This window comes from Suricata suricatta, chromosome 9 (assembly GCF_006229205.1).
Source record: "Suricata suricatta isolate VVHF042 chromosome 9, meerkat_22Aug2017_6uvM2_HiC, whole genome shotgun sequence".
Classification (NCBI taxonomy): domain Eukaryota; kingdom Metazoa; phylum Chordata; class Mammalia; order Carnivora; family Herpestidae; genus Suricata; species Suricata suricatta.
The window spans coordinates 108,481,122-108,498,023 of record NC_043708.1 but is presented as its reverse complement, the minus strand read 5'-3'; the positions used below and the strand labels follow the sequence as shown (position 1 = coordinate 108,498,023).

General features: G+C 33.3%; 1 protein-coding gene across 1 annotated transcript in view; it reads left to right on the top strand.

Annotated features, from left to right (window-relative positions):
- The window catches only part of MYO9A (myosin IXA), a 269,955-nt gene that overhangs the window by 72,742 nt on the left and 180,311 nt on the right, over positions 1-16,902 (top strand). Inside the window, exons 8-10 of the mRNA XM_029952268.1 lie at positions 1,746-1,872; positions 8,571-8,660; positions 13,754-13,870. Of these exons, the coding sequence (XP_029808128.1) occupies positions 1,746-1,872; positions 8,571-8,660; positions 13,754-13,870 (334 nt within the window). The remainder of the gene's footprint in view (positions 1-1,745; positions 1,873-8,570; positions 8,661-13,753; positions 13,871-16,902) is intronic.

Sequence of the window (16,902 nt, the reverse complement as noted above, 5' to 3'; positions counted from 1 at the left end):
CAGTATTTTAATATACCCTGCCTTATAGTTTTTGTCTGTGTGTTTTCTCCTATTGCAAGATTATAAACTTTCTGAGAACAGGGATTCTTATTTATATTTGTAAACCTTTTTTATATTGAATTATTATATATTAGATTGTTACATAACATTTTCTATTATTGGAGACTATGCATTATGTATTTGTGTGTGAGAAAATTCTTTTTTTTTTTTGAGAAAATGTTAATGTGCAGATTATTGAACCCCAGATTCTGAAACATTGTAATTGGCAACCATATAAACTCCTACTAAAAATAGTTTCTAATAAATGGCTCATGAATTTGTGTTTTTATATTTTTTGGCTTCCATTAGTTTACATAATGATTCAGTTGAGACTGAATTTCCTCTCTGATTTAACCCAGAGTACTTTTATAAATTATTCCTTTATAATTGAATTGTGTTTTATTTGAGTCATGTTAATGATTCAAACATTTAACATTTTAAATTGTTTGAAAAATTAGATCAATTAGATGTTGATTCAGACCTTTGAGTGTACAGGTTAGATTCCTAAAGCAGTATCATTATTTTACTTAGAACACTTCCTAATTTTTGGAAAACACATAGTAAAAATTTTACAAGTAGAACAGGTTTATCACAAGGAAACAATTGGAAAAGACACAAAGATGTGTGTGTGTTTGAGTGTGTTTGTGTGTGTGTATGGATTTCCAGGAAAGGCTTTTAGATGGAGGGTTCAGCCAGGGTTATGTGCCAGGTCAGGTTGGTTAGGACACAGTATACTTTTCTTAGTTTAATGGAGGTTCTTGGTAACTTTAATGAGATATTTTAATGGGGTCCAATGCCAGCATGTGATAGTAAATAGGGAATGACAAAGTGAAGACAACTGTGTAAATTAACAGTTTAATAAGCTGTTTTTGAAGGGAAGCAGAAGCTGTAGAATCTAGGATGGGTTATTTATAGAGAAAAGTGAACATGATATTATTTTGGTAAAAAGTTCTTGTAGGTTCAGGTAAGAGATAGGAAATAGGTATAATAAAATTCCTGAGTAAACTGGAGTTCACGGGACAAAGAGCACAAGTAGGGATTTAGTTGTTGACTGGAGGAGGGTCATGTGTTCCTCTGAGATGGGAGGCAAGAATGGAAAGGAGGGTCCAAATGTAGATTTTTTTTTTTATAGGAGGGGCCTGATATCAGGTAAATATATGTACATTCCCATACATGTATGGCCCCAATGGCCTCATACTGTTTGTTTTAAAAGCATTTATCCATGGCACCATAGTATGAATGTAGGAAAGCATTTCTTAAATATAATGAATAAAAAATCACCTAGGCGACTTGGTTAAAAAATACAGATCCCAAGGCCTTGCCTTTAAAGGTTCTGATGCTGTAGATCTGAGATATACAATGTAGGGAAAGGGCATTCCAGGCAGGATGAAAAACATTTAGAATGGTATGGACTTTGAAACACTATAGCAGATTCAGGTAATAGCAAGTCCTCTTCTAGCAACTATGTCCAAAAAGTGATACAGCACTAAAAGTAAGATTATGTAAAGCACTTTATGGAGCACCTGACATAGTATGCATAGTTTTAGTTATTATAGTTATAATTATTATTCTTATATTTTTAATTTTTATAATGATTAGATACTTCATATTTGTAGTGGTTAATGCGCTTGATTAGAATTTTGCAGTTGAAATAAGTGTAGAGAATGTACATAAGCAAGTTGTAATTTATGGTTTTATTTTCACAGGATTTTCTCTCTTCTCTCAGCAATACTACATTTGGGTAATATCTGTTATAAAAAGAAGACATATCGGGATGACTCCATAGATATCTGTAATCCTGAAGTTCTGCCTATTGTCTCAGAATTATTAGAAGTGAGTGATCTGTATTTTCAGTTGTCATTTCTCAAATACTGGGTAACTGCTCACTTTTAATTTTGTGTAACTATTTGGTTAGGTATAAATGGGTTAATGCTTTTTATTAATAGTGTTTCTTGAAAAGATGGAATTTTTGCTACTGATCGTGCCAGAATCTCTAAAAGGCTTGGGTTTTTTTTGCCTGTCTCCCTTTGGCCAGATATCCATAATCCCTCATTTTGCTGGGTAGGATCAGTATTTCACTCTCGACTGTTTCATTTTCTAACCCATTAATAGTTTTTCTCCCTCTATATTTGAGATTTTTTTTGTCATACTAAGATTTTGATTATATTAGAATATTTATTTGAAGATGGAGTATCTGGATGAGTGAAGAGAAAAGGGTACTACCTTTTTTCTCTTCATGTCTAAATAGGAGCCAAAGGTCTTCATCTCCTTCCATGCTTCCATGCTTCTATAATCAAGGTCTTTATTGCCTCATTCTTCCTGGAGTGATGATTTCTCATGTTTTCCTAGCTTACTTCTCATCTTGCCAGATCCATCTCAAAATCATTTTACAGGCCTTCTCTGACAGAACAAGGAAATACATGTGTGTTTACTAATCTATGTATATTCACGTACTACAAATGTTTTTATATATCCATCTATATATAAAGGTAAACCTGCAGTCATACTGATGTTTCTAACTAATACATTATCACATGTGTCATCCTAGCCTTCTTTTCTTGTTTATAAACTCCATTTTTACAATGACGAAGCTGTCTCCTACCATCTGTCATTCATTTACTTAATTATTCAATTTCAGTATACCGTTGACCCTTGAACAGTGGAGGGGTTAGAGGTGCCAACTGTCCTGGGCAGTAAAAAATCTGTGTATAACTTTTAACTCCCCCAAAATGGAATAGCCTGTTGTTGACCAGAAGGCTTATTAAACAGTTTGTTAACACATATTTTGTATGTTAGATCTGTTATATACTGTATTCTTACAATAAAGTAAGCTAAGGAAAAGGAAATATTATAATCATAAGGAAGAGAAAATATATTTACAGTACTGTATTTATTGAAAAACACCTGCATGTAACTATACTCTTGTAGTTCAAATCCACAGTATCAATGTATGCATCCATGTATGAGAATGTACATATATTTAGTTACGTGTACACTGCTATGGGAAATGACTTAATCAACTAGAGTATGGTGTTCCTTCTGCTTTTAGTTTTTCAGACTCCATCCAGAATTAATTTAGGTTAGCACCTTTTCCTCCTACTCCTTCATTTAGGTTGTTTCATTTATTTGTCATACAGTTAGATTCTTTTGTCATGGTCTGCATTCTTTCCTAGGATCCCCCAGTGCCTGAAATAATTTTCTAAAAGATTTGTTCTTTGTACGGTATGGATTATGGCAAATGCATAATGTCATGTTCTTTCATTATGTTACTTTTCATATAGAATAGTTTCATTCCTAAAAACCTCCTGTACTTCACCTGTTCAACCTCTCTCCCCAGGCTCCTGGCAACCACTGATTTTTTTAATTATGCCTTTAGATTTGCCTTTTTCAGATTGTAACATAATTGAAATTATATAGAGTGCAGCCTTTTCAGACTGACTTGTTTCACTTAGCAATATGCATTTAAGATTCATTCATGTCTTCTTGTGGCTTGATAGCTCACTTCTCTTTATTGCTGGGTAATATGCCATTGTATGCATGTACCATAATTTGTTTATTCATTTGCCTCTTATAGAGTTTAAACTTATTAAGTGGTATAAGCTGATTCCATCAGGATAGAACATTTGTGTCTGCTTAGCCTAATTTAATTTTGGTTTTTTAGCAGTTAATTATTTACTAGTTTGTGTTCATTATAAGGTGGCAATGCTCTTTGAGAGCAATGGATGCCTCTTTCTTATTTATCTAACCTTAGAGTGCTTCTTATTTTGCACATGCCTGGGTGTTTCTTATTAATTTAAGTGAAATGAGTTAGTCTGGCAGAACGGGCAGGAGAAGGGGATATGTTGAATTGAAACTACACTCATTCATTGGAAAGAGGGTCTGCTAGGATGTGGAATGTGGTATCTGAAGGTGGTAATTTTGAAGGTCATGAGGATGACAGTAGGTTAATGAATAAACAATTTTAGTCAGGCATTTTAGGTGATATTTTACTCAACATTTAGTCAGTAAAAACACTTGATATGGTGGTAATACAGTGCATTGTAGCTAGTGTGTTTACTCGTAAGTTCAGGCATTCAGCAAGTACCAAGGCTTATTTATGGTCCTCGTGCAGTATTCCTTCTTTGGTTAGAGATTGGTAAGAGTGATTTGGGTAATTCAAAAAGTATCCCAGGTGTTGGTGAAAAGGAGAAATCTGATTCTGAGAATCAGGCTTACCAGTGTCAGAGTTAAAGTAACTCTTTATGTTTTTTGATAGCAAATCTCCATTTTGAACCCAAGCTTCTTAACCATCCTTCTTGTTACGTATAGTTTGGACTGGTTCTAGGAATGGAGGTTTGGTAATAAGTAGGAGGAAGTTATCTTCAAAGTTGAGTAGCTATAGAAGTACTGACAGGACCTACCATAGTATCATGCTTGTACTTAGTCTTAGAAATTATTTTTATTTATTAAAAAATTTTTTAAAAATGTTTGTTTATTTTTGAGACAGAGACAGTGTGCAAACAAGGGAGAGGCAGAGAGAGGGAGACACAGAATCTGAAACAGGCTCCAGGCTCTGAGCTCTCAGCACAGAACCTGATGTGGGGCTTGAACCCATGAACCACGAGATCATGACCTGAGCTGAAGTCAGACGCTTAACTGACTGAGACACCCAGGCGCCCTTAGAAATTATTTTTAAATGATTTCCTGTAATTGGTTAAAATTGGTAATAATAATTGCAACCTTAAGGCTTTTGTTGAGATAGAATTCAAAGATAAGAACAATAACTGGTTTAATTAAAATGCAAACTCTTTAGTTAAGATTTAGTTTAATTCTTCTCAGAATGGTTCAGTTCAATGATAAGTATAGATTTATTTATTTATTTTAACTATTTTTTAAGTGTTTGTTTATTTTGAGAGAGAGAGAGGGAGGGAGGGAAAGAGGGAGGGAGGGAGGGAGGTGGGGAGTGTGCAGAAAAAGAGTGAGAGAGAATCTTAAGCAGGCTCTACACTCAAGCCAGAACCTGAGGCGGGGCTTGATCCCATGAACTATGAGATCATGATCTGAGCTGAAATCAAGAGTGGGACGCTTAACTGAGCCACCCAGGCACTCCTATATTTATTTCTTTGGTGCAAATGCTTCTGAAATAATTATTTAATTTAATTTTTTCAATTATTTTTTTGCAGTTAACCTCAGACAGCAATGCATATTTTCAGTCTTCGGTTTACTAAATTCTATTTAGGATTTATACTTGTGAAAATTATTGAAAGGTGAATAAGCTCCAGTAGGTTAATTGTGAAGCATATTTTTGTTGCATATTTTGGAGCACATTAATACCATTATTATCAAAAACTTTTTAGTTTTTAGCAGGTTTATGTAGTTTGAATATGTTTTAACATCTGTTAAAATAATGTAAAGAATGGGTTTTTAATGTACATATCAGTTTCTCAATTAGGTGAATATGAGAAACATTGTAGACTAGATATTGAGCTATTCCTAGTTCTTTTGTGTTAAAAAGTTAATTTAAAAAATTTTAAAGTCATATATGTTAAGGATACTTGGGAAATTACAGAATGGTTGATTAAAATATCATAAATTGAGTCATATTTTCTTTAGGGTGTTTATCAAAGATAAAATTTGTATGTTTTGTGCAATTGTGCATATGTGTATAAATTCATTATTATTAGTAGGTTTTAGTGTCAGCATTAAGCCAGCTCCTTAATGTGAGTTGTGTAGTTTTTTATCCTTTCATAATGTTTTTTGCATTTAAAAGAAGAATAATTAGCCAAGAATAATATGTACCTTAAAAATTCAAGAGATATCAACCCTATAATAAACCAGATTTGTGTCCTTCCTGCTTGTTTTGTATTACCTAACTTTTAGGATGTGTTTTTCTAGGAAATTATATGTTGATTAAATGTTTAAAGTTTATTATTTTGCATTCTTTGTAAATGTTAATGTTTAAAAATGTTTTCTCTATGGTGTTAGTTTTCTGTTTGTATTTCATTTTATAAATTTTTTAAGTTTATTTACCCTGAGAAATAGAGACAGCATGAGTGGGTAGGGGCAGAGAAAGAGGGAGAAAGATAATTCCAAACACAGCGTGATGTGGGGCTTGAACTCATAAAACCGCAAGATCCTGACCTGAGCTGAAACCAATAGTGAGATGCTTAACTGACTGAGCCACCCAGGTGCCCCTCTATATTTCTTAATTTTTTTTTTTTGATTTGGTGAAAGTTGTCTTTGATTTCTTATTTTGAAATAATTGGCCTTTAGATTTATCAATTCTACCATTTTACTTAGTGTATTAGTTTCTGCTTTAATAAATCTTCTTCATTTTTCTCTGTTAAATTATGAATGGATTTCTGTACACCTATGTACTCACAACCCCTACCAATGTAGTAAAACAGTGCATATAATTATAGTTTACTTTGTACTCTGCCATAGTAACACTGTTATGAATTTGGTGTTTATAATTCTCATTCTTGTTTTTATATTTTCAGAATAGATAGATGTTTACATAGAGTGTATAGATTTCTTTATATTTTCATACTTTATATATATAAATCTTTTAATATATCATTCTAAAGCTTGACTTTCACATTCTATATTCTGTTTTTGAGATTTTTCAATATTGATTTAAATATTCTAAATGATTCTTTTTAGTTTTGTGAAATTTCATTATATGAGTAAAATATCTTTTTTAGTGAGGAATTGAGATATGTAATTTTTCATTTATAGATAGTATTATGATAGGCATTTTTGTACATGTCTCCTTGTTAACATGTGTGGGAATTATTCTAGAGTATAGTCCCAGGAGTATAATTTTTGTGTTATGGTATACTCACATATATAGCTTACTGATACTGACATTACTTTCTGTAGTGGTTGTACCAGTTCATACAAGTGTATGTAAGTGACTTTTGCTCTGTGTTGTTGCCAGCTTACATTTTTTGTTTTTTTTTAAAACTTTCTTGAGTCTGTTGCCTAGATCATTTATTTTAAAATATTCACTTTTAATAGTAATTGGTTAACCTCACAAAACAACAGTGGTTTTTATCACAGAAATTTTTTCTTAGTTTTGTCATATTTGTGTAATCTGGTATTATTTAATTTTTGTTTGTGAAAATACTTTAAATATAGCTAAAAGGTTGAGGTCTTTTATTTAAACTTTGGTTATTTATTTGTAGTTTTTCTGCATTTTGTAAAGATAAAGTCCTCAAATTTTTCCAATTTGTTTTGAATTTGAATAGTGAACAGTGGATGTTCCAAAGGAAGGTATATTTCCTTTATGGTATCATCATATTTTTAAAAAATGATTGATTTGTCATGAGTTGCTGCTGGTGATAGGGTAATGTTTCACTCTATTGTTTTGTAACTCAATTTTTCTTGATAATCAAATCTTTTTTGCTTGATATATTTTATATCATACTGTCTACATAACTTTATGAATGTTACATATTTTTATTATGTATGGATGCTTTTATAAAGTGCCTTTGTTTTACCATTTTGTGATCCTCAGGGTGGCAAAAATCAGCAGTCTGATAATACCAAGCATAGTCAAGGTTTGAAGAAATTGGAATGTTCATTACTGATGAGAGAACAAATTGGTGAAAACTATGTATAATAGTTTAGCAATGTCATTTAAAGATGAAAATGTATATACTATAACCTAGTATAGGTTTAGTATGAACTTTTTTAGGCTTGTACTTCAAAGAAACTCTTGAACTCATATGCAAGAATATTCACTTCAGCTTACTTCTTAATTGTGCGAAATGGTAGATAGTATAAACTCGTACACATAGGAGAATAGATTAAACACTGTCATAATTTATGTGCTGGGAATCTGTATAGCAGTTAAAGTGAATAAGCTTGATCTAAGTTATTAATGTAGTTAGATTCAAAAACTTACATAGAGTTAAGAGTTAAATACACTTGGCAGTATAATGTTGTGTTTATGAATACATCTAGTATACATAACATGTCAACTGAACTGAATGATACTGAACTTAAATGATAACATGTCAAATTCATGATCATATTTGCCTCTAGAGAGAATGAGAATAAAGGAAGCATCAACCTTGTTTTAAAGTTTAACATGTGTAAATAAATATAAAACATCTGAAACATAAATAAGTACTCACTGTAATGTTCCTAGAATTCAAGAAGTGTTGTCACTTTTTAGTCCTTGTCTTTCTGCAAGTTGTAGCATTATGGTTGACTAAAATTTTTTTGCATATTCTATATTTTCCATATTCTGCAAAAAAGAAACCTCTTTCTCCATTATGGTCAGAAAGAAAACTTTAAAAAGACCCATCTGTCTTACTTTGTTTCTCTTTTGGGGGGTGGGCACTGGGAAGTGGGATGAGTGGAAAATTTAACTTTTACCTTGGTCAATATTTAAATTGTCCAGTGTATTGGCCTTTTTTTTTTTCTATTGTATATTTGCTAATCGCATTAAACTTTTTTTCCCTTTATTTGGCTTTCCAATAAATAATTTGGCCCATTGTCATAAATCTTATACATTGAATTTACTTTACTTTTCTACTGTATAGGTTAAAGAAGAGATGCTGTTTGAAGCATTAGTTACAAGGAAGACCGTGACAGTGGGAGAAAAACTTATTTTGCCATATAAGCTGGCAGAGGTATGAATAGATTTTCTTTTTCTTTTTCTTTTTTTTTTTTTAATTTGGGAGCGAGTGTGAGTGGGGGAGAGGGGTAGAGGGTGTGTGAGAAAGAGAATCTTAAGCAGGATCCATGCTCAGCACGGAGTCCAATGCATGGGTGGATCCTATGCCCCGGGATTATGATCTGAGCCAAAAATCAAGAGTTGGACGCTCAACCAACTGAGTACCCCTGAATAGATTTTCTTGACGAAATATTTTCCAAGCTCTTGAAATTGGTTGTGAACTTTCCATTAACTTGAAAACTTAAATTGAATGTGATTTTCAAGCAGTAGGCTTATATGTTTTTCTAGAGATCTTAATTTGTTCACCATTCTTAAGTTTTATATTATTAATATGGGGTGAACTAGATAGAGTTACAAATGAGCAGTATTTGATCCAGTTGATTATATCTTCTTCTGGTAGTTCCTTATCTTCAGCACCTCATACTTTTCTGGTTCATTTTTTCATTGCTGGCCACTCATTTGTAATTCTTCTTGTTTGCTGTTTCTTTTCTACCAGACTTCTAAAAGATGTAGTGTTCTAGTATGTGGTCCTTGTCTTTTCTTCTCTGTATTCCTTATCTAGGTTCTCTCACTTAGTCCCATGGCTTTAAGCATCAGCTGTATATTGAGTATTGCTGTCTTGGCCATTATAATAATAATAATATAGTATTCAGGTGTGTATGAGTGGGAAATTTATTGAAAAGCCTACCATTTTATAGTATAATTTAATTAAAATGATGAGAAGTAAAACTATGACAATTATTATAAAAATAGGATAGGAATGTGAGATTAGAAGACAAAGAGGTGGGGAAATAGTGATAGAAGTGTAGAGAATGCTTTTTAGGCTGACATTGATCTATTTATCCCTTCTTTTTGGGTCCTTCTAACCATGCCTTCAAGTCTATATTTCTTCATTATGTCATGTATCTTATGTCATAGTCTTCCAACTTTGGGAGCTCTTTTCTTTTTAAAAAAATTTTTTTAAATGTTTATTTATTTTTGAGAGAATGAGGGAGAGAGAGTGAGTGAGCGAGCAGGGAAGAACAGAGAGAGGGAGACACAGGATATTAAACAGGCCCTGCGCTCTGAGCTGTCAGCACAGAGCTTGATGCAGGGCTCGAACGTGCGGATGTGACATCATGACCTGAGCCAAAGTTGGATGCTTAACCAACTGAGCCACCAGCTGACCTGTGAGCTTTTTTCTATTTTTAAACAAAACTTTTTGATGTTTGTTTATTTTTGAAAGAGAGAGAGTGCAAGCAGGGGAGGGGCAGAGAGAGAGGGAGACACTGAATCCAAAGCAAGCTTCAGGCTCTGAGCTGTCAGCACAGCGGCTGATGTGGGGCTTGAACTCAACAGACTATGAAATCATGACCTGAGCTGAAGCCAGATGCTTAACTGACTGAACCACCCTGGTGCCCCTCGAGAGCTTCTTTCTAAACAACAGAAAAAGCCAAGCCTTTTATTTATTTTTTTTATTAAAAATTAAAAAAAAAGTTTGTTTATTTTTGAGAGAGAGCGTGAGCAGGGAGGGGCAGAGAGAGAGAGAGAGAGAGAGAGAGACAGACAGACAGACAGACAGACAGACAGACATAGAATCTGAAACAGGCCTCAGGCTCCAAGTTGTCAGCACAGAGCCTAATGCGGGGCTCGAACTGGTGGATGTGAGATCATGACCTGAGCCAAAGTTGGATGCTTAACCAACTGAGCCATGAGTTGACTTGAGAGCTTCTTTCTAAACAACAGAAAAAGCCAAACCTTTTATTTATTTATTTTTTATTAAAATTTTTATAAAATGTTTATTTATTTTTGAGATAAAGTGTAAGTGGGGAGGGCAGAGAGAGAGGAAGACAGAATCTGAAGCAGGCTCCAGGTTCTGAGCTGTCAGAGCCTGACGTAGGGTTCAAGCTCATGAACTGTGAGATCATGACTTGAGCCAAAATTGGATGCTTAACTGAATGAGCCACCCAGGTGCCCCCAAAAAGCCAAACCTTTTACAGGATGTTGCACTTTTTTTACATGAAGGTTTAGTTCTTTTATATTTGTTTTACAATTTTTTTAATATAAAATATTTCCTTATGTTCATTTACATTTTTAACTTTTAATTCAACGCTCTGACATTTTTATCGCCCCTGCCTTATTTTTGTTTACATATGCTTAGTGTATTTATTTATTTGTTTAGTAAATATTTGAAAACCTTCTTTGTGTCCAGAAATGTATTAGACATTAAGGGGAAAATTAAGGAGCAATCTTTAAGAATTGTTGTATTTTATCTTAAGAGCAATGCAAAAGTGTTAAAATGTTATAAGCAAAAAAAGGTGTCTTAGATTTTTTAAAAGGGCACTCACAAGAGTTTAAAGAATTGAGGAGAGTGTATTGGTGTTATATAATTTTGTTCCAAACTCAGCAACTTGATGCAAAACAGCTTTATTTTCTGACAGTTTCCATGGATTGGCAGTCTAGGCACAAGTTTGTTTTGTCCTTTGCTCAGCATGCTCAGGGTTTCACCAGGCTGAAATCAGGGTGTCTGAAGGCTGTGATCTCATCTGTGACTCAGCATCCTAGGTCACAGGTTGTGACAGGATTTGGTTCCTTGCAGTTGTAGGATTGAGAGCCCTAATTTCTTGTTGATTGTCAGGGGTCATGCTCAGCAGGGTCTACTTGTGATCCTGTTCCCAGTACAGCAGTTTGCTTCAGCCTCTTCAGAGGCCAGCAAGGGTGTCTCAGGTGGAAAGGCTCAGTCCTTTTAAGAGATTTTTCTGGATACTCTTTCTTTGATTAAAAAAATCAGCTGATTTTGGGCCATAATTTTATCTTCCAATCCCTTTGTCATATAACAAGATAGTTACTGGAGTGAAATTCATCGTATTTATAGTCTTGCCCACACTTAGTAGGAGAGGGTTATTCAGAAGATGTACACAAGGGGACCATTATAGGATTCTAACACAGAGGGCAAGAGTGAATGTGGAAAGATGAGTTGAGGAGAAACAGGTTTATCACTTTGTCTAGAGTGGTGACATATTGATAGAGAGAAATTAATATTTAAAAAGAAAGAAATTTAGATGGTAAAATCAACAGCATCTGGTAATGATTTGCTTAATGGGAAGCAAGGAGAAGAAGGAGATGTTAAGGAAAAATTCTAATTTTCTCATTCACACAACTGTAAGAGTAATGATACCATTCATTGAGATAGGAAATAATGAGATTGTCTTTGGGCTGAAAATATTAGTTGATATTTGGGTTTATTGCGATTAATCTGTGGAAGGGCTGCATTTCAGAGAAAAGAGGCTGAAAGTATAATATTGGGAGTTAGGGGGGAAATAAGGATTATGTTGATATATTTTGGTATATCTGGATTCTATCTGAGTGCTACTTTATAAAAATAAGGCTTGCTTAATATAAACCGTAAGTAGATGGGTTGCAGTTTTTAATTTAATATGAAGGTCTATCTTTTCACTAAAAAATTCAACCCATTTGCATATTTTATGCTAATATGTTTTCTTATTCTGTATTTTTATGTCTTAATGCTTGTGTATGTAGTTTTAAAATCTTTTACTTTTGGGGTGCCTGGGTGGCTCATTTGGTAATCTCATGGTTTGTGAGTTTGAGTCCCACATTGGACTCTCTGCTGTCAGCACAGAGCTCACTTTGGATCCTCTGTGCTACTCCTCACTGCTCTTCCCTTACTTATGCTCTCTTTCAATAATAAATAAACATTAAAAAATAAAACTTTTTACTTATGCCAAACTAGATCAGATAGTCTTCATTTTTCATTCTGGGAAAAATTGAATGGTTATTTTCCCTGTATATTCTATTTGATTTTTTTGAATTTTTAAAAGATAACTTGCCTAAGTAAAGAACTCGAGAGTCACATTCCTTTTTCTTTCAGAAATTATAAGTGTTTTCCAATTATTTTCAGGTTTCTGGTGTTGAAGTTAGAGAATTTGATAGCCATCTTTTTTTTCCTTTGCAAGCGATGGTTTAGGTAGTTATTTCTTGGTCCAGAAACTTGAAAGCTTTTGTGTTTTTCATTCACTGAAACTGAGAAGTTAATTTATCATTTCATGTAGTAGATTGTGGTATTATCTACATTTTACAAATGCATAAGCTGTAGCTTAAGAGTTTCAAGTATCTTGGTCAAGGTTATACAGTTAGAATAAGTAGAGAAACTGGGATAGGATGATAGCCTAGTTTTTAATCATTATTCTCGACTTCCTTTAAAGTTTAGAACAGATATATAAACATGTACCTGATTCAGCTTCAAAATAAGTTCCTAGATAGCAAATATATGTTATTAGGACTTATATTCTGCTAAGTACTAATACTCAATTTTCAATGATACGTGTCCCTCCTTTTTTTTAGCTTGTAGTATATTCTGAATGTTGAATGTTTTTACTAATAAATTTTATTTTTTTAGAACAATTTTGGATTTATGGAAAAATTGAGCAGATAGTACAGTGAGTTTCCATAAATTGGGGAAAGTTCGAAGTTAGGGGAAATATAAATTGTATTACTCCATAATGAGAGAATGGAGAAACCCTAGAGGTTACAATGGATGACAAGTTGAAGACAACTAGGAATATAATTTGTGGTAGTGTTATGATTATGTTTTAAGATTATGTTTTAAGAGTCTGACTGTTTTATGAGTCTGACTCTGACTCTGACTAGGATTCCATGGATAACTGATGCCTGTTCGCCAACAGATTTATTCCTCTGCTTGCAATAGTCTTCCCCACTTCAGCTGGCAAAGTTCATTTGTTTGTAAACTTCCTATAATACCTTCTTTACTAGGTAAAATGTATACCCCTATTTTTAGTAAAACTGTTTGGAGCTGACTGACCTATATTTTGTTTCTTGTACCTTTTAGCCTATTTTATCTGAGTTGGACTAGATAAATTAGTATATGTATACCGAAAACTTCAATTATAGGCTACTTATGTTGACAGAAAATTAAATTTCTTATTCAGGATAGTAAGCTTTCTTTATTGATTCAGAGCAAAATATACTTTATTATAGTATCTTAGATTATTGCTATTTTCATTTGTTTTCCAACCCTTTTCTTTTTTTCAGGCTGTGACAGTGAGGAATTCCATGGCTAAGTCTTTATATAGTGCCCTGTTTGACTGGATAGTTTTTCGGATAAATCATGCACTTCTGAATAGTAAAGATTTGGAGCAAAATACGAAGGTAGAAATACATTGCATTATTATATATTTTTCCCAGAAAACTATTTTAATAAAGTAATTAATATATGAAATTTGAAAACACAGAATTATGTAGAGTGATAATTAAGAATATGTATTTATCTGTATTCCCTGCTGTTCCCTCTTATGTCTATTTTTATTACCCTGTTCAAGGAAACTACTATTCTATTGTCTTTCCAGATCTTTTTCTTATGTGTATTTCTATGGATATAGATTATAAAGAGTTGCTTTTCAACATAAAAATAGAATTATGCTATCTGTATTGTTTCTAACTTGTACTTTTTTACCTGGTATGTCTTGAAATATCTGGACTTTATTATTTTTAATAGCTTTGTAGTATTATGTAGTATGTATGCTTGTATACCATAAATTTCCCCATAAAAATGTTACATTTGTTTTATTGTTAGAAATGATGGTGTAACAAATACTCTTTATGCACATTTCTCTAGGATAAAATCCTCAAAATGAATTGCTGATTAAAGAATATATACATTTTCAATTTTTGGTAGCTACTGCTAAGTTGCTTTTTAAAAAAGACTATACTTCCACTGGTAGTGTATGAAAATACCTATTTCCTTATACCTTTACTCATATTAAATATTATCAGTCTCATCTGTGAATCTGATTAGGAGTCTATCCCCTTTTATTGTCTGTTTTTTCAATGACAGATGAAAATTGAGCAACTTCTTTTTGTTTTTTCATTATTATATATTTTTGTTGTTTTTATGTTGTTCATTTTGTCTTTTTGTTACTCCTTTTGTGGATATTACAGAGACTCATAGTTTGATACATATTACAAATATTTTCTCTTGACTTTTAAGTTTTGTTTATGTTATATATCAGGGCCCATTTTTTTTCTTTCTTTTTTTTTCTTTTACGAGAGCCAGTGGCCAGGAGGTGGGAAGAAGGAGAAGGAGAGAAAGGGAGGGAAAGAATCTTAAGCAGGCTCCACGCCCAGTGCAGGAGTTTTACACTGGACTCAGTCTCACGACCCTGACATTATGACCTGAGCCAAAATCAAGAGTTGGATAGGCAACCTACTGAGCCACTTAGATGCCCCTGGTCCATATGTTTTAAATTTTTGTGCAGTTAATTCTGTTATCTTTTCCTTTATTTTCCAGAGTTGTATTTATTTTTCTTATGTAAGAATGTACTTTCACCCCAAGATTATAAAAATATTTATTCTCATACTTTTAGAATTTAATTTTTATATCAGGCTATTTTTCTGATTCAAATTTATTTATTTAAGATTTTATTTTTAAGTAGTCTCTATACCCACCGTGGGGCTCAAACTCACAACCCTGAGATCAAGGGTCACATGCTCCACTGACTGAGCCAACCAGGTGCCCTTGGAATTTATTTTTTATTTTTATTTTTATTATTAAAAATTTTTTTTAATGTTTTATTTATTTTTGGTAGAGAGAGAGAGAGAGAGAGAGAGAGACAAAGCATGAGAGGGGGAGGGGCAGAGAGAGAAGGAGACACAGAACCAGAAGCAGGCTCCAGGCTCTGAGCTAGCTGTCAGCACAGAGCCTGATGCAGGGCTTGAACCCAGGAACGTGAGATCTGACCTGAGCCGAAGTCGGAGGCGTAACCGACTGAGCCACCCAGGCGCCCTGGAATTTATTTTTTAATATGGCAGGTTTTAGATATTTAAATTATTTTAAATCCATTTTTATTTCTCAGCAACTTTTATGGAATAGTCTGCATCTTCAGGGTGATTAAAGATGTCATCTTTATTACTTAATTCTCCTGTCTTAAATGTGAAATTGTTCTTATATTAACTTTTTATGATTTGAGTAAGCCTACACCTACAAAATTAATTGTAATAGTAATCTAATTTACCAAATTGATGTATTTTTGAAGGTCACTGCTTTCACTATTTTCATAAGGGCTTAGAATTAGTAGAATCAAAGAAAATACTTTTTTTTTTTTTAAATAAAAAGAGAGCGACAGCATGAGACAGAGAATCATAAGCAGGCTCCATGCTCAGTGCTGAGCCTCATGCAGGGCTCCATCCCATAATCCTGGTGTCATGACCTGAGCCAAAATCAAGAGTCGACTGAGTCACCCTGGCACCCCAAAGAAAATACTCTTAACGGAGACTTAAAAATATCTCTCGCTATTTATCATTCATGACATTAGTTTGCTCAGTGGCTCTCTTTGCAGCAGTGGAGAAATATTGTTTTCACTTAACCAAAATTGTCTTTCAACTGTATTTTAAGAATGAGGTGAGGTGGTGAGAAAAATGTTGGTTTGGGGGTATTAGAGCTGAGTCCCTATTATCCATAGTAAGAAGTTAGAATATAATTTGTAGAAGTAAAATATCAAGACATAGAGGAATAAGCATTTGTATACTGTACTGTACTATTTTATACCAAGTAACGAAAAGGTATGAGTGTTGTTGGCTTTAGGGAGCCGAAATTGACATTGAAGAAGAGATTGCTGTTTTTTTGTTATAATCTTTTAGAACTTTTAAACCTTGTAAACCTTGTGTAACTTTTTTGATAAAAACTAAAATTTGAAAAAACCCCCACACACTTTCTGACTCAGTTTCATTCCTAGTTTGCACAAGGCTGATTAAACATACTTGTAGTTTGGGTTGTGAAGCAGAATTCTGTTAGGCTTTAGAAGTCAAAATAGGAGAACTTACATGGTGTTCTTTGCGTAAACATGGATAACCAGGAACAACCTATCTTTAGGTTATTTTTTACTTCCCCATAGGTGGTTCTTTCTATTTCCTTGTTTCTTAGAGTTGAGGAATTTCTGAGATTGAGATAACAGGTCACTAATCCTGCTTCGAACATTTCTGTAATCAGTGCATTACATGTGTTAAAATTTTGTATATATTTTTATAATTGGGATAAAAAGAAAAAGATGAAGATAAAGAGAACTAAATTTTTTTTGTGGAATATTTTGGTTGAACATTGGCTCCCCACCCTTAAATTTCCTCTCCATTGCTCTAGAAGAACTTTGAGCATTTTGTTACCTATATTATGGATATTATTCATGAAG